The sequence below is a fragment of the Pogoniulus pusillus genome, chromosome 20, assembly GCF_015220805.1.
Source record: "Pogoniulus pusillus isolate bPogPus1 chromosome 20, bPogPus1.pri, whole genome shotgun sequence".
In the NCBI taxonomy this organism is placed as follows: domain Eukaryota; kingdom Metazoa; phylum Chordata; class Aves; order Piciformes; family Lybiidae; genus Pogoniulus; species Pogoniulus pusillus.
Window position 1 is genome coordinate 50934 of NC_087283.1, and position 27169 is coordinate 78102.

The 27169-nt window shown below is 44.7% G+C and overlaps 2 protein-coding genes across 9 annotated transcripts in view; one reads left to right on the top strand and one right to left on the bottom strand.

Annotated features, from left to right (window-relative positions):
• Positions 1–3788: 3788 nt before the first annotated feature.
• Positions 3789–8307, top strand: PDCD5 (programmed cell death 5). Its single transcript, XM_064159843.1, has 6 exons — positions 3789–3922; positions 5014–5054; positions 6151–6212; positions 6636–6727; positions 6957–7028; positions 7336–8307. Exons 1-6 carry the CDS (start codon positions 3857–3859, stop codon positions 7381–7383), a joined length of 381 nt encoding a protein of 126 aa, XP_064015913.1. The 5' UTR covers positions 3789–3856; the 3' UTR covers positions 7384–8307.
• A 459-nt stretch (positions 8308–8766) lies between these two features.
• ANKRD27 (ankyrin repeat domain 27) overlaps positions 8767–27169 on the bottom strand; it is a 59899-nt gene continuing 41496 nt past the window's right edge. For 6 of the 8 annotated variants that reach the window (XM_064159829.1, XM_064159825.1, XM_064159826.1 and 3 more), the window contains exons 17-29: positions 26752–26844; positions 26267–26464; positions 25892–25951; positions 25638–25757; positions 21808–21852; positions 19952–20077; positions 17815–18012; positions 15949–16068; positions 15322–15483; positions 13777–13888; positions 12934–13015; positions 12325–12397; positions 8767–10454 (exon numbers count right to left, since the gene is read on the bottom strand). In XM_064159829.1, the coding sequence (XP_064015899.1) occupies positions 10206–10454; positions 12325–12397; positions 12934–13015; positions 13777–13888; positions 15322–15483; positions 15949–16068; positions 17815–18012; positions 19952–20077; positions 21808–21852; positions 25638–25757; positions 25892–25951; positions 26267–26464; positions 26752–26844 (1638 nt within the window). In that variant the 3' untranslated portion in view covers positions 8767–10205. The remainder of the gene's footprint in view (positions 10455–12324; positions 12398–12933; positions 13016–13776; positions 13889–15321; positions 15484–15948; positions 16069–17814; positions 18013–19951; positions 20078–21807; positions 21853–25637; positions 25758–25891; positions 25952–26266; positions 26465–26751; positions 26845–27169) is intronic. The other 2 variants (XM_064159830.1, XM_064159831.1) reach the window with 2 other exon arrangements.

Consider the following 27169-nt stretch of genomic DNA (forward strand, 5'->3'; position numbering starts at 1 on the left):
ACTAGGATGTAGTGGGAGGGGACAGGGATGGACTGGGAAGGGACTGAGAGGGACTGGGAGGGGTCTAGAAGGCCCTTTGAGGGGATTTTGAGAGACTGGGAGGAAAATGGGAGGGACTGACAGAGGATTGGGAGTTACTGGGAGGGGACTGAAAGGGGATTGGGAAGTACTGGGAGACACTGGGATTGACTGGTAGGGGTTGGGAGGGGACTGGGTAAGAGTGATAGGGGATTGGAAGGAAATGGGAGAGGACTGGAACAGGACTGGGAGAGACTAGGACAGACTAGAAGGGGATTGGGATGGACTGAGAAGGACTGGGATAGGACTGGAATGGGAGGGACTGGGAGGGGATTGAGAGGGACTGGGAATGGATCTGGAATGGATTGGGATTAGAAGAGACTGGGAGGGGATCTGGAGGGACTGGGAGGGATTAGGATGGATTGAGTGGGACTGGGAGGGCATTGGGATGGTCTGGTAGGGAGCAGGAAAGGATGCATGAGGGACTAGGAGTGACTGGGAAGGACTGAGAGCAGATTGGGTGGGACTGGGAAGGGAATGAGACTGGGAGGTATTGGGAAGGGACAGGGAGGGGAATGAGAGTGACTGTGAAGGACTGGGAGCAGATTCAAAGGGACTGGGAAGAGATGTGTGAGGGAGTGGGAGTGATTGAGAGGGACTGGGATAAAGTGGGAGGCGCTTGGAGAGACGGGGGGGAGATCTGGGAAGGAGTGAGAGGCAGTGGAAAGGTATCTGGGAAGGGACTGGAAGGGGACTGGGAGAGAACTGGAAGGGGACTGAGAGAATGCGAGAGATTAGGAGGGAACTAAGGAGGATGGGAGGGGACTGGGAGTGGGAAGGGATCTGGAATGGATTGGGAGAGACTAGGGATGACTGGGAGAGACTGGGAGGGACTGAAAGGTACTGGGAGGGGCCTGGAAGGGACTGTGAGGGGAACAGGAGGGATTGGGAGCTACTGAGAGGGGACTGGGATGTAATGGCAGATACTGGGATGGACTGGATCGACTGGGAGAGGGCTGGGTGGGACTGACAGTGAACTGGGAGGAAATGGGAGAGGCCTGGGAGGAACTGGAAGTGGACTGGAAAGGGAGTGGGAGGAATTGGGAGGGACTAAGAAGGCCTGGGAGGGGAGTGTGGTAGACTGGGAAAGGATTGGAATGAGAGGGACTGGGAAAGGATCTGGGATGAACTGGGATTGTGAGAGTCTGGGAGGAATTCAGAGGGACTGAGATAGAGTGGGAGGGGATTTGGAGGGACTGGGAGGGATTGAGAGAGCCTGGGACAGACTAGGAGGGGATTGGGAGGGACTGGGAAGGACTGGGAGGGGACTGGGAAAAGACTTGAATGGGAAAACTGCTACCTGTATGTGCTAGTCTACCTGGACGTCAGCAAAGCCTTTGACACTGTCTGCCACAAGAAGCTCCTGGCCAAGCTGGCAGCTCATGGTTTGGACAGATTCACTCTGTGCTGGGTCAGGAACTGGCTGGATGGCAGAGCCCAGAGAGTGGTGGTGAATGGTGCCACATCCAGTTGGCAGCTGTCACTGGTGGTGTTCCCCAAGGATCAATGCTGGGCCCAGTCCTGTTCAATATCTTCACTGATGATCTGGACGAGGGGATTGAGTCCAGCATCAGTGAGTTTGCAGACGACACCAAGCTAGGAGCAGCTGTGGAGCTGTTGGAAGGTAGGAGAGCCCTGCAGAGGGACCTGGACAGGCTGGATGGGTGGGCAGAGGCCAGTGGGCTGAGATTTTACAAGGCCAAGTGCAGGGTTCTGCACTTTGGCCACAACAACCTCAAGCAGCACTGCAGGCTGGGGACTGAGTGGCTGAGAGCAGCAAGGAGGAAAGGGATCTGGGGGTACTGATAGACAGGAGGCTGAAGATGAGCCAGCAGTGTGCCCAGGTGGCCAAGAGAGCCAATGGCATCCTGGCCTGCATCAGGAGCAGTGTGGCCAGTAGGACGAGGGAGGTTATTCTGCCCCTGTGCTCAGCACTGGTCAGGCCACACCTTGAGTGCTGTGTCCAGTTCTGGGCCCCTCAATTCAGTAGAGATGTTGAGGTGCTGGAAGGTGTCCAGAGAACAGTGACAAAGCTGGCGAAGGGCCTGGAACACAAACCCTATGAGGAGAGGCTGAGCGAGCTGGGCTTGTTTAGCCTGGAGAAGAGAAGGCTCAGGGATGACTTCATTGCTGTCTACAACTACCTGAAGGGACACTGTAGCCAGGTGGTCGTTGGTCTCTTCTCCCAGGCAACCTGCAATAGAACAAGGGGACACAGTCTCAAGTTGTGCTGGGGAAAGTATAGGCTGGATGTCAGGAGGAAGTTCTTCACAGAGAGAGTGATTGGCATTGGAATGGGCTGCCCAGGGAGGTGGTGGAGGCACCGTGCCTGGAGGTGTTCAAGGAAAGACTGCATGAGGCACTTGGTGCCATGGTCTGGTTGACTGGCTAGAGCTGGGTGCTAGGTTGGACTGGATGATCTCGGAGGTCTCTTCCAACCTGGCTGATTCTATGACTCTAAGTCATGTGATTGCCGACCTGAAAGATCCCAGCATTTGCACCCCCACACTTTTATCCTTAAACTGATAAGAAAGACTCTTACAGAAACATGAGACTGTTTAAATGATATCATGGTGCTGAAGGTCATGGACCCCCTGGAGAACTTTTCTATCCCTTCAAATTTCTCATGGGTCAAAGAGCCAGGGAATCACAGAATGGTTTGGGCTGGAAGGAACCTTAAGGATCATCCAGTTCCAATCCTTGCCCACGACACCTCCCACTAGAGCAGGTTGTTCAAGGCCTCATCCAGCCTGGCCTTGAACACCTCCTGGGAGGGCACGCAAAGCAGCGGCCAGAGGCTGCTCGCCCCTGCTTACAGGCGCTTGCTGGAGCCGCTGCGGGCACTGCAAAGCACCTGGGACACCCCCATCTACAGAGCAGTCTCGGTCCAAAAGGAGGCTCCTTCTCTCCCATTCAGGGGCATCCTGACCCAAACTCCGCTAACTGGGAGCGCAGCTCAGCACAAAGGGTCTCGGTTTGGATCCGGACCCCGCTTATGGGAGGGTCGACACCCAGGGAGTCAAGAAGCTGGCCTGGGCCCAGAGCTAGAGGACGCAGAATCAGCAGCCCGGCAGTGGAGCTTCACGGCCAAAGGCCAAAAGTTCCAGAAGCAGGGAGGGCGCACACTCGGTCCCACGCGTCTGAAAGGCCGGGCCCAGATACCTCTCCGATTAGAGGGGGCGTCCCTCCTTCGACCTCCCGCCGCGCACCCACGGCACACGGCCCCGCTCGCAGCGGCCGCTCTCGCCGCGGCACTCCCAGGAGCCCCACGGAGCCTCAGGCTCCGGCCTGCGCCCGACTGACGGCCCGGCCCCCCCGGCTGCAGCACAGCAGCACCTCCTCAGGCGCCCCGGGAATGACCTCAGTCCCAACCACGGGGAGGTCACCTCAGCCAGAAGCAGCGCCATAGGCGGCACTGCGCCCCCCAGCACAACACCTCCTCAGCCCGCACCGTCTCAAGGACCAGAAAAGGTTCGTTCCCGTTAGCTGCCCAGAGCAGCCTCCCCAGCCCCGCTCACAGGAAGCTGTTCCTGAAGACAGGAGTCAGAAGGCTCCAGGACTCCGAGCACAGGGCTGCCACACTGGCTAGGCCGGCAGCCCGCAGGCAGACCCGGCCCTGCCCGCAGGCCGCCCTGCCCGCGCCGCGACGGAGCGGCCGCCCCGGCGCTGCCCCCCGGCTCTCCCGCAGGGGAAGCGGCGCTCGGCAGTGGATTGGTAGCGCCTGCCGCGGTGGCGCACGGGCCGTGCGGGGCTGCGGCTGCGCGGCTGCCCCGCAGCCATGGCGGACGAGGAGCTGGAGGCACTGCGGCAGCAGCGGCTGGCCGAGCTGCAGGCCAAGCACGGGGTAATGCGCGGCGTTTCTGCCCCGCCACTGCCCGGCAGAGCGCCCGCTCCCAAGCGCTGAGCCGGGGGCAGCGATCACTCACCGGGTGCGACGGGGCCTGTGCCTCCGCCCAACCCTCTCAGGAACCCGGGAGCTGGGGAGAGAAGGAGGCGGGCTTCGAGCAGGCCTCTGTAAGGAAAGGCTTCTGCTGGGGTCCGGGAGAAGAGGGAGGCGGCACTGCCATGCCCGTTGATTTGACTAGAAACGTCGCCGACTGCAGCCTGAGTGACCGGCAGGGCTGGGGGGGGTGAGGGACTCACCGGGTGCCCGGCCGCGACTCCGCGGCCACGTTCTGCTGCGTGAGCAGTTGTCTTCAGGGCGCATTGGGCCTGCCACCTGCCCTCTTTGCCCAGGCTGCTGCTTTGGAAGGTGCAGTGCATAGCCTTCCACCCTTATCCGTGCCACTCGCAAATGTATGGATTACTGCCCTTAGTCTTTTCAGAGCTGAAATGTATCAGCCTGTCCTCTGCTCCTCTGTGGGGATCTTCCATAGCTGTGCTCAGCCTTGGTGCCTCTCTGTATGGTTTTCCATTCTGCTTTCACACTTTGAAGTGTCGTTGATAAATTGTGGAGTGCAGACTCACTGTGACGTTTGGGGGGGTTCCTTTTTTTGTTGTTTTCGTAATTCGTTTCTGAATAGTCTCAGCTGCTTACGGTAGTCCCAGAGTACAGTGCTAAGACTGCACTTTCCTCTATATTGATAAATGCAGTGTTACATTGAATTTAATTTGTCTTAAGTGTACTCTAACAGGTTTTAAATGCTTGTATCTATTTTTCTGGTCTTTGGGAAAATATATTATCTTAAACTTGAAAGGAAGACCTTTTAACATCCAAGCCTCCAACACTGAGGGTAGATCCAGTAGCAGTGTGTGTCACGCTAGTCTGGATTACTGCTTTGTGAGGAAAGTGTAGTGTAGCATATTTATTTGTTAGAGCAGCAGATTCTTATTTTCAGGATCTCATCTGTGGTCAAGCAAGTTGAAATAATTAAGTTTACTGTCTTGTCTGGAATGTTTTTGGATAATCATATTTATTCTGATCTCATTCTTTAGGATCCTTCTGGTGATCCATCACAACAGGAAGCAAAACAGAGGTATTAATTAGAACTGTTGCCTTCTGGTGTTACGTGTAATAATTTTGAACCTTTATTTAATTTCTTCACCTGAAATGCTGTTGTTGGAAAACCACCAACAAAGAAACAGAAATGCCAAAGATGAAATCCAAGGATTTCAGTCTGATTGATCCAAACATCTGCCAGGCCATGACTATCTCAGATGATCTACAGCAGGGATGTCTGAACCCCAATTGAGGTGGGAGGCCATGGAGGAAAATGGTTCATTTTCACTTTGGGAGTCAGCCAAGTGCAGTAGTCTCCTGACCCTCAGTGACACAATGTTTTGGGAAAACATCATGCTCATGGTCGTCTGCTTCTGGAACTCAGAAGCTTTGGCTTTTTGGAGTTGCTTATAAGAAAAATCTTGAAGGGTGGCAGAACCTGACCCAAAATGGACTTTTATCTGAGTGCTACACTTGGGTTTGGCTCTGTTACTGTAATGGGAATGCGCTTTGCTAGTTGCTTTGATTTTTCTTGGACACCTACTGCAGTTAAAAATATGACACCAAATGATTCACATTAGAGATGAGTGCAGAAACCATTCAGCATTTGTACTTAACGAGAAGGTGTGTTTCAAGAGCTAGATTTTACACACACAGTTTGTATGAAGTGAAATGCCTAAACTAAGGTTTCAGTTTTGCAAATACTTAGTCAAATATTGCAAGTATACAACAGCTTGCTGAAAAGTTCTAAGTAAGGTTTGGTTCTGTCCTGCAATTGCATGGACTATTCCTTCTACACTGCCTTTAAAATTCCACTTGGAACTGAATGCAGAATCTACAGCGCACAGCATGGCTTTTTTCTTTAAGATGTAATAATAAACAGTAAGAAGGCGTAAGTAGTAAACCCCATTTCTTGTAAGATGTTGTGAGCTGTGTAACTTTGTTAATGTACACAGAGCTACTCGGAACAGAAAATCCTAGAAAAGAGGTCATGTAACTAACTGTAAGGTTTGAAGGGACCCCAAGAAGTCACTTACATGAATTAAAAATGTTCTGTAGCTTGCGAGTTTGTGCACATTATGTTAGGTATTTGAAGTCAGACTTTTTACTGTATGGTTAATTTTTCATTACAGGGAAGCAGAGATAAGAAATACTATTTTAGCTCAAGTTCTTGATCAAGCAGCTCGTGCAAGATGTAAGTACCCTTGTAACTTTATAGTAAGAAATTCTCATCTAGTCCGCTGCAGTATTTGTCTGGAGGCCAGACTATAGAAATACTGTTGCTGATGGAAAGAAAAAGGATTACAGCTTTTTAGCAAAGGATATTGGTGATTGCAGGGGAAGGGTTAACTAACATCTGAATGATGTTGATCCAAATTATTTTTTTATGTAATGGTAGAAACTGTACTGAGAGTTAACGTTAGTTAAGCTAACTACAGCAAGTACTTAACTATCTTTTATCTTTGTTTTATGTAAAGGAAAGTGCCTTTTCAAATTCATTTCATTATCCTGGCATGAAGACAACAGTTTCACAGGGCTGTTTTGTCACTTTGTAGTTACTGGTGAAGGTATGCTTTTGAGTATGTTTTAAAAAACCCAGACCCTGTTTTTGTTGCAGTAAGCAATTTAGCACTTGTGAAACCAGACAAAGCTAAGGCAGTGGAGAATTATCTTATACAGATGGCAAGATTTGGACAGCTAGCTGGAAAGGTGAGCTGTGTTTTTCTAACTATTTCTTCTATATTCAAATTTAATTTACCCTTGAAGAAGGCGTGAGGGGAGATTTCTTAATATCTGCAAGTAACTGGAAGGCAGCTGAGAGCTTCTAAAACCCATTATGTAATTCCAGTCAACACTTTTTACAAGAGGGAAAATTTGATTCCATTGTTTGATGCTAAGTGTCTCTCAGAACGTGTTTACATGACTTTTATTTTCCTAGGTATCAGAACAAGGTTTGATAGAAATACTTGAAAAAGTGAGTCAGCAAACAGAAAAGAAAACAACAGTAAAGGTAATCTTGATTTCCTAAATGTGATTTTAATTTGCTGTAAAACAGAAGATTTGCATGTATTAGACCACTTGGACTGAGGGTAGAACAGTGATATATGCGGGGTTTAAATCATAGCAGTTGTTGTCAATAGCAAAAGTGGCAGATGGTATTCTGTTGTCAGGTAGACTGCCCTGTCTGTCCATTCTAGTAGGAGAGGCAGGGCCCTGGCAGCGCAAATGCTCTGCTCCAGAGGATGTATTCATCAGCCAGTGCCTGCAGCTGGAAAGTCTGTGTCAGATTTACTGTAACCCTTCTATTCTCCTTGTAGTTCAACAGAAGGAAAGTATTGGATTCTGATGAAGAGGATGATTACTGATACTGTAAAGTGTCTGCCGAACAACAGGCCTGGAAAAATGCCACGTGCTGTTATCAGTGAAATGCAAGACCTGAAAACGTTTATGCTTCTTTACTTTTTGATTTGGGGGGGGAATTTGTATTTTGGTTTCTGGTTGTGTTTCATTTGTATTTGTTTTTTTAACGTATAAAAAGGCTGACACAGGAATTTGTCTTGTAAAATAAATATAGGAAGGGGATTTTATAGCTTAATTTTTAGTACTGTAAGAGGCCTGAGCAGGGGGGGTTCTCCACTGCTTCAGTACCATGAGCAGTTTGCTGCCTCTTACTCTAAGCTATACTCCCAGCAACTGCACATACAGCTGTTGGACATACTGTAACATGAAGCAAGTCTAAAGGTCATGTTGGGAACAGCTGCCCTCACTAGAATTTAAGGACCTGCCTCTAGGCTCTAATCACAGGTGTTAGAAACACAATTCCCTGAGTCTTTGCAGGAGGCCTATCCAGCAGCTCAATGGCTCTCACCTCCTTACTGGAAATTTATGAAGTGAATATTTGGATCAGAGGAGTGCATATCAGGGTCTGTATAAAGATGTTGTAACCAACATACAATCCAAGTAACAAAGCAGTCTCAGAAAGAAGCTGGTTAACTCTCACACCGCACTGGTCTGACACTTGCTACAGCACATTAAGGCTACCTCCATTTTTATCAGATGGCTGGAGTGTTTCTTACCTTGAACAAAAAAGGCCCCTTTCCCTAAACTTTCTGCAGCTCCTGCATGCATGAAGTAAAACTGAACTTGTGTGCTACACAGTTATTGAAAACATGGTTACAGAGAGAGGGATAAATGCTGTAATGTGCTCTACCACCACACAGCCTGTAATTTCACAGGAACACAGATGATCCATAGTGGTTTCTGGAACAGAATAAAGTTGTTTAAAATGATCACCTGTGGGTGTTTTTCATTGTGTGTGAATGTGGGTAAGCGATTTCAACAGGTGATGGTTTGGGTTTGTTTGGACTAGACTGGGCATCAACTTGTAGCTGGAAGCCTGTAATAATATTCAAGAATTTCAGAGTACACCCTTAAGCTAATGACCTTTCAACAGTCTGAAGAGTTTCAAGCCAAAGTGATAGATATTTTAAGAGGTTTTTTTCATTAGCACTAGAGATACAGTCAAAGCATCCACAATTCACACTCCCATGCATAAGTTTAGCAAATTCTAATTACAACAGAAGCTTTTGCTGTTCTCCCTCGTCTGGGTTGTCAAAAGTGTGATGCAATGTCCTGGCTTTATTTTAACTCAATTTATACCAAGATAAAAAAAAAATGAAATCTTCATCTACCTACAGAACCAAAAGATCTGTATAGAAGACTCCATGCTTTGAAAAAAAACACAAAGCTGCTCTTTCAAGAGTTATTTTACTAGGGTTTTTTCTTTCCATCATTTGGCACAAAGCAAAGGCACATTAGAAAAACCACAGGAATGAATACGTTATTAGAAAAATAAACACACGACCCTTATCTCCACCTCTCCACACGTGCACTGACTGCACATTTTTATCTCAGAAGAAAGCTGAAAGAAATCACCAGGATGTCCTCCAGCTTTCTAGACTGCCAGGCTTGTACTAACAGCACAGCTCAAAGAAACAGAATTATTCAGTTTATGATCTAAAATGTGAATGTATGTAATGAGTAAGGAAACAACCAACCATAGAAACCCAACCTGTGCTATTTACGTATTCTACCATAATGAAAACACAGAAACAAGTTCAAATCCAAGCAGCCACCTTACTGGGGAGCTTTCACCTCTTCACTCGTCACCTCTAGGAACAGGACAATACTTGGCCTATTCCAACACATGCTTACTGCAGTGAGAACCACCTTTCCTCACTGACATTTCACCCTTTCTAAAGGGCAGCCCAGAGCACACCCCTAGGCAGTTTTGTTTGCAGATGTTGCCCAGGGTGAGAATCATGAATATTTGTGCATTTTTCTATGACTTGCTTTAGAGGAAGGAAAAAAAAAAAACACCAACAAAACACCAATTTCAAACAGGTTTGTGTCTCCTTATACATGTTTGCTTCTGCATGTTTGGTTTTTTTAATTAGCTTGTGAAAAGAGTCCAGAGTTTTGTTTTGTGAAGGGTGCTCTCTTTTTTCCTTGCTCTCTTGGCTTCCACATAAAAAACTGATCTTGTAGGTCCAGTATAGAGGAACATTGCAAAGAGATGAGCAAGGATTACATCACTTCACACAAGTATTACGGATAAATTTCTTACGTGGCATCACAGTTGTTCTGAACTATGGCTCCTAACAGCTGGTACTGAATTACACAAATATATACCATGATGGTTTGTAGCATTACAATAAAAATAGAGACATTTCAACTACCTCTGGCAATAAATTCCTCACTGTGCTATATATAAATATATCTTTGCATGTATCCAATGTAGTGATAAAAGCTGAAAATGCAAAAATTCTTCAAATACTCTTAAAAACAAAGTGGGTGGCTGAAAAATACAAGGTTTCATTTGGTTTACTGGCACATCTAATTCTTCAATAAGTGTTAAGTAGAACAGGAAAGTATTTTTGCTGTCTCCATCGCAGGAGGTCTGTGTTTGCTGAGCTCAGGAATGATCTGGCTGCGCAGTTATCTCCAATGTAAACAGAAGATTCAGTATGCAAAAGTGCTTAAAACATTCTGCTCCTGCTGAGGAGCTGCCCTCGTGTTCTGTCCCCAGGGCAGGCAGCATTCTTTGATATAGTGAAGGGTTACTGAAATGAACACCACCCAGTTTCCTCAGATTTGACATCAAATTCGTGTTTTCTTGTCAGTGTTTTCAACACAGGTCATCACAGCAGTCTCTGGACTGTGAAATACTTAGACTATCGTCACTGACATTGTCTGCTGAGAGTGGCACACTAATGGTGTGTCTTCGGTGCATTAATTTACTCCTCTGAGGAGCTTCCATCACATCACCACGCTCCACATGCTCACCACTGCATCGTGTGCCCGTAATCTTAACTTGGCTCTGGTCCAGTGTCTCAACAGATTTTAACCTGGTTTTATCAAAGCTTTTAATAGCTAACTGGAGAGAGAAAAATAGCACATCAAAAGCAATGTCTTTTTTTTTTCCATCACAAGTTAGAGTAAAATGGTGTTTCCTAAGTATAATTAACACAATCATTTCATGGTATTCATTATACTGAGAACACGGCCAAGGATTTACCTAGCACTCACCCTCTGCAGAGCAGTGATTATACTCAGTCTACAAAGGAGAAAAGAAGAGGCAACCTGCCCCAGCCTACACATATGTGAGTACCAGAACTGAAGGCAATTTCTTTTCACTGCACTACTGCAATATCATCCCAACTCTTCTAAACATCTCTTGTAAAGCAGAAGAGCTCAAGCTACTTGAAATTAACAGCCATTTCTTTTCACAGCTAAGTAGTAATTCAAACAGGCTCAGCCAGACACTGCTGAAGGCAAAGGCAAGAGCTCCCTACTTCTGGATGCTCACTTACTTTACAAATGTGAACATAACCCAGAGGGAAACAGAACCCAAGCATGCTAATGGTGGTCTTATAAAGACAGGAACATGAAAACTGAAAGCAGAATTAATTACCACCTCCTTTTACTGAAATAAGGGCAGCAATCTTGACAAAGCTGCAGGTGGAGATGACGCACATTCAAACCCAAACAATCCAGAGCTGTAGGGCCTGTATAGTCCCTGAGCCGTGGTGGCAGCGCCCAGGTCAAGCCATCAAGTCATACACTGGATTTCTTGGCACCTCTCATGCCTACATGACACACTGCCTTCAGCAACCCACAGCTACTAAATTAAATCCCACGCTCAAACAGTGGGATATTGCCATTAACACCAGAAAGAATAAATCAACTATTCAAGTTATACAGCATTAATCTGTCACTCTCAAGAGGCTTCAAATGGTCAGTCTCACAAGGGCTCTCTGAGACACAGCACTGTTCCATCTTCTAGATCAGGGGTCTTCAAACTCCGGCCCACAGGCCGGATACAGCCCCCCAGGGTCATCAACCTGGTCCGCTGGTATTTACAGAACCCTCCCGCCCCCCCCTCGCCAGGGGCTGGGGGGGAAACCAAGCAGCCTCCTCCTGCCACTGAGTCCACTCACCGGCCACTGCAGCCCCCAAGCACCCGCTGGGACTGGGCTGGAACCAAACTATAGTCCGGCCCCCGACAGCATCTGAGGGACAGTGAACCGGCCCCCTGCTGGAAAAGTTCGAGGGCCCCTGTTCTAGATGGATGCATTTCTATTATGTCAGCAGCTACTCAACCAGTATGGTAGAAACATTTTCTTTTGAACAGGTGAGTTTCTCTCGATTTAGTATGCTGAAATAGCTCATGTGAAGGTCCAATTGGAGTCGAAACCAGTGTGAAGGAGGAAGAGGGAGCACACGCTTCGAGTGGAGGGCAGCATCGAACAGCCAAACTGGCAGAGCATGCCATGGCACCCCCAACCACAGCTGAACTGATTACCTGTATCTGTGTCACAGCTGACAATGCAACATGCTATTACTCTTGCAAACCATCTTCTCCTCCAAGCAGACTTATCATGCAAACCCTAATTTTCATCTGAGAAATTTCTCCCTTGACAATAGCACCTCTGTCTGGCTAGGCCTCTCCTAAACTGCAGAGTTTTTTCAAGTTAGACATGATAGAGAAAACAAGACCAAGAAGCAGCCTGCAGTTATAAGAGGTTTAAGGAGTTGAAAAGAGCCACATATTTGAAGAAGTTACAGAAACACCATGGCAGTTTGAACAACCATAAAATATTAACAGTGTGGCAAACAGGTCAGAACTTCTGGAATTCACCAATGACCACTAACATGGAAACTCTCCTGGATAAAAGTCTGTATTAATAGAAGACAACTAGATCCGATGCATTACACAACTAATTCAAGCCAATAGTTCCACTTACCTGATGCAGTAACTGATAGTCAAAATTAGGTACAGTTTTATCTCTTGTTATGGTTCTCCGTAAATGTTTTGCTCTAAAAAAACACATTGCAAAATTAAATTTAACTACAGAATTCTTGATCAAAGACAATCCACTTGTGGCATCGTCTGCACACAGGAAGGCTGCTCTGACGAACCACCTCGTAAGGACAGCCTGCTGGTATTTCCCATGTTTTATCTCAGAGTGTACATTAACAGCTAAAACGTCACAGGCAAAACACAACCATTGTGCATAGCACTACTGTAATATTCTTAAAGCAGCCTGTCTCTGACACTCTGTGCGTATGGTGCACCAAGTACTAGTGCCAAAGCAAAGCTAAGATGGCTTGAAAGCACTCCCTCAGGCCTGCTTTTCCCCGCTGCTGTTCACCAGCAATGAGCAGGCTCATGCCAGGAACGTCTGTCTGGTGACGGCAATGTGCATGCCTCGGAGGATTAACACCTACTGTCAAATTAGTCATAGTCAGTGTGCAACAACACTGGACCCACTTTTGGGGCTTTATCAACTGCTGTCTTTTCTGTTTGCTAATGGAAACAATAAACACACTTCTGAGGAAGCCTCTGTGCTTACTTGTTAAATCTGTTAATTGACTGGACCAATTGAAGTTGTCTGCTTGCAGGATCATCAGCTTTCTCACATGGCTTAGAATTCACTAGGGGTTTAAAAGAACAGGCAGCTAAAATTACAACTGAGTTACATTTAGAAATTAACCCCACACACATTTCTGAATGAGAAGTGTTATCTATGGACATGAGAATTGTAATGTTCCTGTACAACTATAATAGCAATAACTTGCACCAGTCGTGGTTTATCTTGGAAAATTTTAAAGCATTTCAGGTGGCAGGAGGCAGGAGTAAGCATTCTTCACCAGATGGCAGAGACCAGCTACTTTTGCACTTGGAAGCCCGTAACTCCAATTTTCACAAAGCTCAGTTAAACAACAGACAGATCCCATACCACCTCTTAGCTAATATTACTTACTCCTATCTTGTGTGGCTTGTTTAGAAGTGGTCTCACATTAGAAAGATCTAAATGAGCCTTGGGCATCAGCATCCCTGTTTTAGGGCTAGAGGTGACATCATCTGTAATAACTGTCCATTTCAGTGCAAAACAGACAAAGCTGATGGTATCGTCTCCAGCCATGGCATGTCTTTTTCAACTCTAAATACTTTTCTATGTAGAATGCACACCCCATGCACCAAAAAGTGAAAACTGAGTTTGCAAGAACATCTTGCATATATAAATGAAGTCTGCTGCATTTAGTTACAGAATTGCATATGTTACCTGCTACAAGTATGCAAAATAGTTGACTGCTCTTTAATTCTGTGTAAATCCCTTACCTAAAATATTTGATGTAGTTGCAAATGAATTGCCAAATGTTTTTATTCAAGGCAGTGGAAATATGACATGTACCTTTTTTTCTTATCTGGAGAGTAGCATGCTGCTCGCACTCCTTTTCTTCTCTTCCTGCTGACACAGGTACACAGCTTGGTGCTGTTTCCAGCAACTTAATGATATTGGAATTCTTCATTTTTCAGGATTCCATTTTCACCATTATCAACGAAAAAGAAAAACATCATTGCAATTCAGGATTCTAGTCTACACAGCACATGTTAACCAATTGCTGCCACAGTGAATATCACACACACAGAAATACCCCATTATAAACACAAACTTCAACTTGTACCCTTTTGAGTAGGGGCAAAAATAGGTGTTCCATAAGCTGCACTGTACCAGAGTGGTGATTTGTAGGCCTTGACCTATGACTTCAAGGCTACTTAATTGACAGTTAAGATTTCAGGTTAGATGAAATTGATACAGTGGACATTACGCTGTATCTCACAGGTTTCTGAAACACTCAAAGACAGGGACCACACATCAAATAATTCAAGAGTGCAATAATCCTTTGCCAGTTTAGATGTTGTGCTGTTGCTATTCATCAAGGGGACGGTCTGAGTTACGGATGACAAGATAAAAGCTATCGAAAGACCAGAAGGGCAAAAGATGGTAGGTGACCACTGACAGGTGTTTATTTTCCTTCATTCTGAATTTCTTCTGTGCTCTCTCCCATGGGTAGTACAGATTTCCATGCTATTTGCATTCACCTATGTGCTTTTGCTTTGCATGAGCTTAAAGAGAAAACTTCCACTTTTTCTAGGCTCAAACCTTTGTCTAGGATAACTTCTTTTAGAAATGCAGACGATTTCATATGCTACAGGTATCATACTGCTGGCTGTACACTGCCTGTAGACAGGCACCTTAGTATTTATTCCATGTCCAATGGTTAAATACAGAAGTCTTGGAGCATATTTTTGTGACGTTGTGCTGGTTTGAGGCCAATTGGAATACTTTACTGAGATAAATTAAATCCTTGTCTGTGAGGAGAAAACAGTCAACTATGTCACTCATTCTTCTGCTGAGAAATGCATCTAGTCAAAGACGAGACACTCACTTCTCACACACTTCTCAGTTGTTGTTCTCTCTGGTGGTCTGTGTGGTTGCATCTGCCGTAACTCTTTAATCCAACCTAAGCCTTTTTTACCTCCAACCTCCTTGTCATCTTTTTGATATCTCGCCTCAGATCTTTGCAGATTTATCCCGTGAGATATACAGGGATTGGTCTGTTTTTTTCTAAAGGGAGGGAAAGAGGAGGAAGGAAGGAGGAGGTTTGGGTTGGGATCCTCCTGGCAGTCCAGCTCTGATTTCTGGGAGGGGTATTGTGTTTCTGTATTACCTTTAACTTGTATAGAACTCTAAGTATGTGTAACATATTGTAAATTGTGCTAGGTTGTAAATACAGCTTCCTTAACTTCCAGCCAACTGAATCTAGTCTGGTGAATTCGTGGGAGGGGCGGGCAACTCCCAAACCATCCCAGACATACTTGTTTTCTCTCCTACATTGTATGCTTATGGAGCCTGAGGGAAAACTGCACTCAGACCCGAGCTCGCCACGCTCACCGGCTCAGCACAGTCGGCAGGCGTGCAGTTCCTTTCGTTCCTGATGTGCGTGACCGCGCCATTCCGCAGCAGCAAGTCCACCAGGGCCTCGTTCTTGCCTATCACAGCCTCATGCAGTGCTGTGTTTCCTCTGGCATTAGAAAGGTTAACTGAAGCTCCATGCTGGGCCACAAGATAAACAGCAGTTATAGAGACAGAGCAGCGAGAAGTGGAGGTGGCACATGGCTGCTCTGCTTTCGCTCCTTGTTCTTGGCATAGTATGAAGGAGAACAATGCACCAGAAGCCTGTAGCTGTACACGGATGCAGTAATCACCAGTTCAACGTTAAGCCACCTGTTCCTATTTCCTGCTCTCTCAGCCACAGTTCCACAGAACAGCAAGAAAACTTAACACCTGCCACAGAAAGTCCCTTAAATAAAGCTGGTTGTTTAACAGCAAAATAGTATTTGTCGAATAAGAATCCACAAGGGGAAGGGATTGAAAGGTGTGAGGAAACAAACTCTGAGTTTCCCCCTGATTAGTTTTAACAGATAAGTATGTCACTAAGAAACACTGATCCTGAGCATTAAAGCAGCACAGATATCACTTAAGAAATACTATTCTGAACATGGTTTTCAGTGGTCTTACCTGTAACAACAAGGCAGTAGTCTCATACTGACCATTCAAGCATGCATAAATTAAAGGAGTATTTCCGTATATATCCTTTTTATTCTGTTTAGCATTGTGGTCCATCAGACACTTCACCACCTATCAAAAGAAGTTTTCATTCAATATACCAGCTAACCATAATCCTGCAGAAGCCTTCTTTCTTCAAAGAGACACATCTCCTGTCCCACTTTTTTTTTTTTAATCTAGAATTAAAAAATGAAAGAAAAAAGGATGGAGAAAACAACACAAGCATCTCTTCCTATCATACTAATTTTCGTATTTTACCACACTAAAAAAAAACCAAAAACACACAAACAAAACTAAGTAACTGAAAGAAGAGTCAAAAGATTAAAAGTGGAGGTATGTGAAAAACATACATCATCGGCAACTCAGCAAGGCATCAAAGCCAAAACTCCATGGCAACAGTATTGTTTTGCCCTTTCTGACCTCACTGGAACACGTGGAAGGAACTCTTTATATTGTAGTATCTTCATTAACCTTCAAGTATGAGTTGAATTCTCTTTTTCCTCTTGCATCCCTGATGCTTTGTCTCCACAACATCTTCTCCCATGTATTTTTCCTCTTGCAATCCTCAACTTTATTACTGGCTTCAGTAGGAAGAGAAAACTTAATGGCCTCTAATCATTGTGGGGCTTCTTGATTGCCTCCCTACAGCTCCCACATATCAGCTTCCCCAGCTTGGAACAGCTGCTTGGTAACTCTCTCCCTGGGCAACCTGTTGCAGTGTTCCAGCACCCTCGTGGTGCAGAACTTGCTCCTCATATCCAATCTAAATCTGCAATTCTCTCATTTCAGACCATTGTTCCTTGTCCTGCCACTGCAACCCTTTGGAGACAGTCACTCTGCAGCCTTCTTGTGTCCCCCTTCTGATATTGGAAGGCTGCTCTAAGGTCTTCCCAGAGCCTTCTCTTGTCCCGGCTGACCATTCACGGCTCCCTCAGCCTGTCCCTGCAGCAGAGACACTCCAGCCCCCGATGGCCTCCACTGGACCTACTTCATCAAGTGTTCATCCTGTGTTGAGATGTCCAGAGCTGGATACAGCACTGCAGGTGAGGTCTCAGCAGAGCAGAGCAGAGGGACAGAATCACCTCTCTCCATCTGCAAAGGGCCATCCCTGGTGATCTTCAAAATCAGGTACAACAAGGCTCTGAGCAACCTGCTGAAGTGGACAATGTCTCTGCTGACTGCAGGGGGCTGGACTGGATGGCCTTTGGAGATCACTTCCAAACCATTCCAGATTCTTATTGCTAACCCCCAAGTTTCACACTTTACTGCACATATTCCCATTTGCCTGCCTGCACCTGCTTTTTCATGATCATTACTCCTCCACTAAAACTCTCCTCTCACCACCTTGTACTACTTCTTCACTGCTTCCCCTGCCCTGAATTCGGGGATGAGGTTATCTGCTGCTCTCAGAGCTCTAGTTTGCTCAGTCTACTGAAATGAACTGCAGATACAGTAAATACTCAGTACTGTGGCTATTTGGAGACACTGAGTCTGCTCCAGCAGTGCACAATTCCTGGAACAGAAGACATGCATGGGAAGGTTCAGGTGCACAAGGGTATTCTTCAAGTGTTTGACATACAACAGCAGCTAACTGCAGCACACACTACCCCATTCCATTAGGGCTCTGACAAAGACAAGGTGCCTGCTGGAACTGTACCAGTTTTTCCTTTCCATCTGGTGATTTTAGACACTGAAATCAAGAACAGAATTACCAAAATCATTTTCACTGTCACTGATTTAGTCCAGTTAATCTCACAATAAGCTTTCTGTTTGTGGTTAAGTATTAAATAGCTTCCATTTATGAAGAGGTTCAGTTACCTGGAAGTGACCTTTCTGGCAGGCTAGATGAAGAGGAACTGCATGTTTTACATTCTTGGCACTGATACTGGCCCCATGTTTCAACAAGAGACAGACAAGTTCAGAGTGTCCATGCAGTGCAGCCATATGCAATGGTGTAAAACCATCTTGGTTGGAAACGTTTACTCCAAGTCCATTAGCAGAGACCCTTGCACATTTCTGTTGAGGAAAAAAAACACAATCATACTACTTTCTGCTGACCAAAAAGCAGCCAAATACCTAAGTATATACAAAACAGGCAGACTGGTATTACAAGAACTTCCGCTATAGAGCCCAGTTTGAGACTTTCAGAGCTGTTAAACCAGAGCAACTTGGCAGTATTTTTCAACAGAACAATGAGTTTTCACTTTCTCTCACTCCCTCTAACATGACAGTTTTACACCAAGAAATTCCAAGCAGAGTATTCATGATATGAGCAAGAGGCTAAAGCAGCACAGGCTGATGCAGAAGTAAAACTGACAGGTTAGTATGCTCATACATACAGATAGTGAAAGTTAGGAGTTACAGGCATGCCCACAGCATGCCTGTAACTCTGGATACTGACAGTATAAACATACCTGTTTTACTGCTACACAAAGCTGAAGGTAGTGAGGATAAAAACTAAAGCTACATTTATTCATGTGGAAGTAACACTGGCCCAGTGAACAGACTTCTGTGGGGAGTGAAGACAAGGAAACTGCCTGAAAGACAGCTTACACAGCAGTACAGAACACCCCTGTCACTGCTCTGTGACAAGCTACTTGCTCCCTGTGCAGGTACCTCAACCACACCATGGCAGAAGATACTCCATTCTGCCTGCCCTCAGCATGCTTTTTAACATGTGCCTACCTAATACAATGCTTAAGATGTGTTAACAAGTTCCCTTTATTTTTCATTCAGTAGGCAAGCAAACTCCACAGCAAATGCCATTCCTTCCACCTTCAACAGTAAAATGAATCACAGAATCACCAAATTAACCAGGTTGAAAAAGACCTCTGAGATCATCGAGTCCAAGCTATCTCCTAACTCTTCTAATTAACTATCCATGGCACTAAGTGTCTCATCCAGCCTCCTCTTAAACACCTCCAGGGATGGGGACTCCACCACCTCCCCAGGCAGCCCATCCTAATACCAATCTCTCTTTCAGTGAAGAACTTCTTCCTCAGATCCAGACTGAACCTGCCCTGGCACAGCTTGAGACTATGTCCTCTTGTTCTGACCCTGGGTGCCTAGGAGAAGAGACCAACCCCCCCTGGCTACAACGTCCTTTCAGAATTGTATGGTTCCAGGCTCCAGCACCTTTAGCACAACAGGATACACGTTCATCTTATCAGAGAACAAAGCATGCTGTGTAGGCAAAAGCACTTAAGGACAACTTGCATACCCTTGGCCAGCAGAAAGGAAGAATAAGGTAGCAGTGAGGATCCTGTTACCTCAAAATAGCCAGTACACTGAAAATGTCTACTTTGGTTTATTTTGCAATGATTTATCCTGTTATATATACCTTCTGCCACAGTAATACACCTCCTTCCTGAAAGGCAAGCAATTGGTGATCATTCCTTGTGTAATTAAAGAAACAAAGGTATAAGGGAAGTTGCAACTGGAAAAGTCTTCACAGTCCTATTCAACTTCTCAAGTTTCAGATATGTGCGAAGATGCCATGCAATTCCACAGGCCTTCTCAGCATTACAGTGATGATAGGATCAGCAGGCACTCCTTGACAAATCTGACTCCTCACAGGCAAGCAGGTACTGCCTGACAGTTAGCAATGTCAACTACCAAAGAGAACCACCAGAAGGCCATGCTTAGAAAAAGATTCTCCCCATTTATTCCAAGTTGCCCAAACCTTAATGACACCAGTCCACATACTGTAAAAGCAAACTGTAAAGACTTCTCACTCTTCTAGATACTGAGCAAGTCTTTGAATACTGTTCCTGTATCCAGAACGTTCTACAGTTTAATTATAAAGAGAACATCAGAGGAACTCTGCTAAGATCCACATATATTTAATGGCTTCTTCACCAGAGATACAGAGTGCTGGGCAACATGAATGTTCTTTCCCTACAACTAGAACTTAGAAGAATATAAATTATTCTTTTTACAGCATGAATATTCCAACCTTTTGTGCTGGCCCACATTTTGAGCACTGACATAATGGATGGCAGAGTTCTGGTTTTGATGTACAGCCTGTGTCATCATCATCATCTTCTAAGTCTTCCTCCATCCACTCTAAGAGGTAACGTACCTGGCATAAAAAGCAAGTCCTTCTTTAGAGTGCACAGGTCTCAGGTCCCAATCCACTTGCGCATGTAGACAGATAAGATTTCACAAACACACAGCTAGGAATAGCCCAGGGAGACTGCACAGCTACCTCCTGGCATCAGCTGCCCACAGGCCAAATTTAAAAATAAAAATCAAACACGACTGTTGTCAAAGTTCACTAATTACAGCAGTGAAGCAAATTATAAATTACTTCCTGCTTTCTAATCAACATTTCTGTGTTCATCTATTTACAAACCCTCATATCAACATCGGCCTTCATTCACCTTTTGCTTTACCCCAAGAGGCACCAAAGAGAACAAGGTAAGACTATCCAGAGCTGTGCAGGGACACTGCCTTTCCTTAGGTCTGTCACTTCCCAGGAACCTGACAGCTTCACTTCTTCCTTAATGTACAGTTTTTCATTTTTGAGGAAAAAAGGCCCTTCAGTGAAGACAGTCTTAGGACTCGGAGCACTCATGTGCAACTTGCAATCAGTGATGCGTACTGCATGTTAATTTGACGTCACGTTTTATACAACAATAAAAAAGCTCTCTAAGAAACACATTATTATTATGAAATTCATCAATCCACTGTAGAGTAAAGACACCTTAGAATTATCACTGACTGTATTAAGTCTCCAACATTTGGCAATGTTCTGTCCTTCTGAGTTTGTGTCACGCTCAGTGAGGCAGGTCTTTCAGAAACAGAAGACAGGCAGGGGAGTTAAACTGGTCTCTCAAGGCAAGTGCTATACATTAACAGTCACAGGTGCATGGAAAAGGCTAACAGCACAGCATTCAAAAACCAGAGAGCAGGAAGACCTACCCACTTTTATGTGGAGGATAGATCCTTCAGAGGTTCTGCAAATCTTCTGGCAAGTTCCCAAACACAGCATGTTACAGGACTACTTAGTTGGTATGAAGCTTAATGCATGTCACCTTGTGAAGAGTTTTTTCCTTTTACTCCTTTTTATAGCGGCTTTTAAGAGCACTATCAAAACATCTATCACTGTCTTGGTGACATGAGGAAAGATTAAGCCCTTTGCCTCCCACCAAACAGCGTCATGGAGCAAAATCAAAGAACCGTTTTCTGCTGAAAGAGGTAGAACCATCTTTGCTGGATGTGTGGGTGGGGTTTGATGCTACAGAACTGGACCAGTCCAAAAGCTCTACAGATGCTAGTCAAGAAGAGAACAAGAAGAAGGGAACTTCCTACAGCTCCTCCCACTCTGTTCACTCTCACAAGTGTCAGAAAGTTCTGCTGCTTACTGTTAACGTAGCTCTAGAAACCAAACGAGCATTCATCATCTATCAAATTTAACAGCTGCAGCTAGAATAAATCCTAGGACTTGCTCTTGCTGTTCAAAATGCCTGCCCTGGATGGTGCTCTTCCCAAGTTATGTGCATCTCCCAGAGGTGACTACGCAGACATTTTTAAATGACAGGTCTTCACAAAGGAATTATTCAATTTCAAGTGATTTCTTTAGTGCAAGAAGTCACGTAAAAGCCAAAATTATGAGCCTAAAAGCACTGTAGGTAAAATAATTTGGCAACACAGAGCGAATATTCTTTGTACAAAATGAGCTGAAATTCGATAGTTGATGAGTTGTTGATGGCTAAAGGATTCTTCACCTAATATTATTCACTAATAACTCTCCATTTGAATGAAGTAAACTGGAATTCAGTCATATGCAACAGCCATGCTAAGACTCACCATTTCCAGGTCTCCATCAGCAACTGCTCTTAGGAGTTTTTCCACCTATGTATGAAAGAACCCAAACAGCAGAACATGTATTTGCTTTGTTAGCACACAGAAAACCCCATGGCCTTTACTAACCTCATAAGCTCACTTGGTAGGACTGCTGCTGGCTCATTTCATACATGTTTTAGAGGAAAACCTTCCTCTCTTACAAATACAAAAGCTATCCAAGGCCTGCAGCAGTTTGATGATCTCTGACCTGCTTAAAGATTAACAGCTCTCATCTAAAAAGAGGACATGCAGTCCACACACAAAGCCATGTAAACTGATACACGTCATCATGCTGCTTCAGCAGCAACTGATTGTACCTTCCTGGTGTGAACCTAACATTAAAAATCTCTACTCAAGACAAATTTGTACCCCAATAGACACTATGTGAACTCCTCCCGAGCTACTCTAGGCTACAAGAAGCACCAAGAACAGCAGGTTTAATTTGCTATTTGGAAAAAAGAGTTCAAGATGAGAAAGAGGTCTTCCAGTTGTCCACTTCTACTGGTTTATTCCCATAACAAAACCTAAAAGCTTACAAAACTAACTTGACCCCACATATGAATTTGTTTTCTTACTTAAAATCTGAAAAGATACAAATATCCAAAGTTACACATTAGCAAAAAGCAAGGTCTCTCCAATTCAGTTATCCCAGGGACCAGTATTAGACCAATTAAGTGTGTTTATGCACAGGCCAGCTAATAGCTGGGGACAGCAGTTTGGTGTAGGGATTCTGCTCATGAGCTCTGTGGGAAGGGGGAAAGAGGCAGTTGAGGAAAGAAGACATGGAAGGTGCTCTGCAGCGCACTGATGCCATTCCCTTGACCCCTCTGCTTGTGAAAAGAGAAGAATGAGATGTACTTGTCTTGCTCCTCCTCTGATTCCATACTCTCATATGAAGGAGTTGAGATCTAACGTGATAGAAGTGGGACAGGCACCACTAAAAAGGCAGGAAAGTTCATGAACACTGTTATCAATAGGCAGCTTGCCCAGCCTCTGCAAATCACAAATTCATAGCAAATTATTCTTGTGTAGTGCTAAAGATCACCAAAGTGCTGCTGAGTAAAACTATTCCAACGTGAGAAAACATCTCACAAGTTGCAGATGTCAAGGAGCAACAGCTCAGTCACATTTTAGTCCTTATCTAGAAGGCTCTTACTGATGGTGACAGCAGGGTCTGCTAAGGCAAGTAAGGAAGAATGAGACAAAGCTGCGTTTTCACTGGCCTGACCTCTCTTCAGTGCTTTCGCGGAAGAACAGGGCGCATCTACCGCTGAAAGATCTGAGGCAACAAGACATTTCTCAATCCCTTTTATCTGTTTTCAGGAAAACTGTTATGTTTTATTTCATCAGTACCTTCTCAAGCAAGGTGAAGCTCCTTGAAATCATGTCCTAGGCACTTGAGGCAGGATTCCACTTTCCTAACTTTTAGACAAAGTAAGCTAAATTGAATTAAGTCATTTAAACTCCCTTTCTGCTAACTACAGAGCAGAACACAGTCAACAAACAACATCAGAGTACAACTCAAATTGACCATGCCCAAGACTATTCCTTTCTGGAGGTACCCAATTCTCTCCACAGCCTAAAGAGGGAAAAGAGATGTGTAAAGTTAGGTAATCTGAATACCAATCTCTACACACATAGATCTAAAATGTATACTAGAGAGATCTGCGCCTCCTACACATGCCCCCAGTTATATAGGATAACAGCGCTGGAGAATGGAAAGGTCTTGACGACTTTCAGGAGCCAGTCTTATCACAAAGGAGATGCCTTAGAATAATAGCAACTGACCCACAAGGTCTGATCATTTATTTCCAAGATTTTAACAACTCCCTTAGAGCCCTAAAACTTGCCCTGGGACCTAGCAGTAGAAAAGCATACAGCATCTGTTATACAGCCTATAGATAACTTATTAAGAGTACTTAGGGCAAAATACCTGCTACATGTATTTCCTCACCCTTCCAGTTTACTTTCTCCTCCATGGAAGAGAAGTACCTTCCTTGAAATGTAAAACTAGATAAAGCAAGTCTAGCATGATTGGCTCACATGCTCAGCACTCCTGCACTTGAACAGAAATTGTGGAAGGAGTCACTGGTTCCAGCAGAGGAAGTTCAAAATTTACATGTCTGGCTCTTACTCTCTAAGTTGTAAACAAGCCACATACAAGACGCACACCATGACTGGCTCATTAAAGCAAAGGTTAATTCAACAGCAGTTATTGACTAATAAATACCTAACTGCATTCCCTTAATCCATGGTCTACACTCGGAACTCTGGAAAACTGACCTTCCCATTACTTCCAGCGACATTTTCCTCAAGGAGGTCTCTCAGGGTCAGGCCCTTGCCTCTTCTACAAAAGCGGCGAGCCCACGTGTAACTTGGTAAACAGAAATTAACTAACGATGGATTACAGGAGAAGGTCACTAATCCCAAGAACCTAAGGTGTAAGCTGCTTGTAAGCTTTTTCCCTGGTTTGAACTACACACTTCTGTACAATAGATTTGTTTCTTCAAACAAGGAAGTGTGAAGTGATACTGTCCAGGCAAGCTTTACATCTTTGGGTTGACTGAACATTTTCAGAAAATAGAAACTTTTGGCAAGAGGAATCATAGAATCACCCAGGTTGGAAGAGACCTCCAAGCTCATCCAGTCCAACCTAGCATCCAGCCCTAGCCAGTCAACCAGACCATGGCACTAAGTGCCCCAGCCAGGCTTGGCTTCAACACCTCCAGGCACAGCCACTCCACCACCTCCCTGGGCAGCCCATTCCAATGCCAATCACTCTCTGACAACAACTTCCTAACAACATCCAGCCCAGACCTCCCCTGGCACAGCTTGAGGCTGTGTCCCCTTGTTCTGTTGCTGCTTGCCTGGCAGAAGAGCCCAACCCCACCTGGCTATACCCTCCCTTCACGTAGTTGTAGACAGCAATGAGCTCTGCCCTGAGCCTCCTCTTTTCCAGGCTGCACACTCCCAGCTCCCTCAGCCACTCCTCACAGGGCTGTGCTCCACGCCCCTCACCAGCTTCATTGCAAACATTTTAGCAGCAGGAAAAGGAATAATTTGAGTCTAGAGGCGATATGGAGATCAATAAAAATAATGAGAACAATCTGGAAAAAAAAAATCTTACAGAAGGATCAGGAAAAAAAAGATTGAAGCATGGGAAGTGGCGATATGACAGTCTTGGTGGAGGGATAAATGGAAGTGATGGATCTGAGGGTCCACAACATCTGAGGACAGCATCTTGGCTGGTAAGGACAGAGCCCAATCAGCAAATGCTGCAAGATATGTACGTACTAAGTATATAAGATACTTGGTATATACTTAGTATATATATGTGCAAGATACTTAGTGTAGAGTTCTTCACAGGTCACAAAACTGACTTCCGATGCCTGTTTGGGAAACTTCTTTAACAGTGTGGTTTGTTGGGTTGCTTGCCAGTGTGCCTGTCTTCTCCCTGACAGATTTTGTAAGCTAGTAATGGCATTTAATTCCGGGAAAGAACAGCAAGACCCTTGCAGCACTGGTTGCCGTTATAATTCTGTAAACCTCAACAAATTCTCCACTTACCTGGTAAACTGCACTAAATCTGAACAACTGCTCCACATATGGAAATAACCAGCAGAGCAGCTGATGTCACACACAAACATTTAGATGCTGAGATGACAAACACCTGAGGACAGCAGCAAATAATTTTCCAAACCAGAAGGAAGCAGCAGTTTAAAGCCACGTGGCAAAGTACCACTACTCTATTTGCTTCCTTTTGCTAACGGTCAAAACTTACACCTCAGTCTTACCTCTTTGTAGCTATTTTTTACTTCTTCTTGCCTTGTATCAGTTGACGTTGATGACAGGCTTGAGACAGAAGATCCTCTGCTGAAAGTTTCTGTAGAGTGCTGAGGAGACCTAAGTGGTGACTTAAAGTTGGAAAGGAAAGACAAATAAAACAAACGAGGCCAACAAAACCAACCGAAACCCAGAAGTGCCGGCACAAGAGATCAAGCAGGCTCAACACAGGCAGAGGAGTTTATCAGCTTGCGCTGGTTTTTACCTCCGAAGCGCTCTGTCCTCTTTCAAACGTTAGATAGTTTAATTCCATCAGTGACACAATCTGCACAAAAATATTAATGAAGAGAACCAATGTAACTCCTCTTAAAGAAGAGCCTACTGACTGAAACACCAACTAGATGTCAGCCCACTATTAGTCACAGATTCTGACTGCACAGATTAAAAGCAGCCATTTACCAGTTCATGTTCTCAGACTATTCATGCTACTAGATCTAAAACGTGATGCTTCTTCCTTCAAGTGAAGCACATATTTTCACTTCAATAGTAGCAGATCACAAGATCCTATTGGTAGGTGAGAACCCACGCCAACTTGGAATTGCATCAGAAAGAAATCAGGCTAGAAAACGAAGGGAAATACCTTGGAGTTTAATGCACACTGTAGGGAAGTCTCTCTCATCCTGTTTTGAATTTCTGGATTTGCCCCATTTTGCAAAAGCACTTCTATGATCCCTTGATAGCCCCAACGAGCAGCTATGTGGAGAGGAGTGTCTCCCTTTTCATTACCAATATCTAGTCTGCAGGAATGCACATCATAGTAGACTAGAGCTTTAACACACTGGGAAGGAAAAGAAAGCCAACAATAAACGCACTGCTGTCTCTCAGTTCTCAGAAGAGCTTTTTTCTCATCACTTCTTAGATAACCCATGGCTTTTACAGTGCAGAGTCTTCCAACAGAGGTAAACAACTAATTCTGCATTCTTATTTACAGCATCTAATAGTTACTCTCCAAATACTTTTTAAATATTTTTTAGAAAAAGCCCTAAGTTTCAGGAAAACTCACATCAGTTTAATTCCACTCCACCGCAATACCTATTTAGTCTGCTACAAAACACAATTACTTACATCCTCATGGCCGTAAGTGCAGGCTAGATGAAGTGGAGTATTTCCGTTATTGTCCTGAACATCACTACTTGCCTTATAGTGCAGTAAGAGAAGCTTAAAAGGAAAATAAAAGTAGACATTTAAGTAACTAAAAAACAATAAATAAACAAATGTTACTCTGTAGACTTCTTTAGGTTTCTAGCATGATGAAAAACTTTATGAGAAACTAAGCTATGTCTCTCCTGTTTCAGACACTTCCCTACTAGCTTTGCCCTACCCAACGAAAGCTGCTTCTGACATATTCAGTTGCACTGAAAAATGAATTATCTCCTGCAGGAAACACTGCAATGCATGTACTGCATAAGAAAAGCATAAGTTTTAAAAGCATAAGTGAAGAGAGCTTCGTTTCCACACTGCTAACCGAAGAACCTTACACACA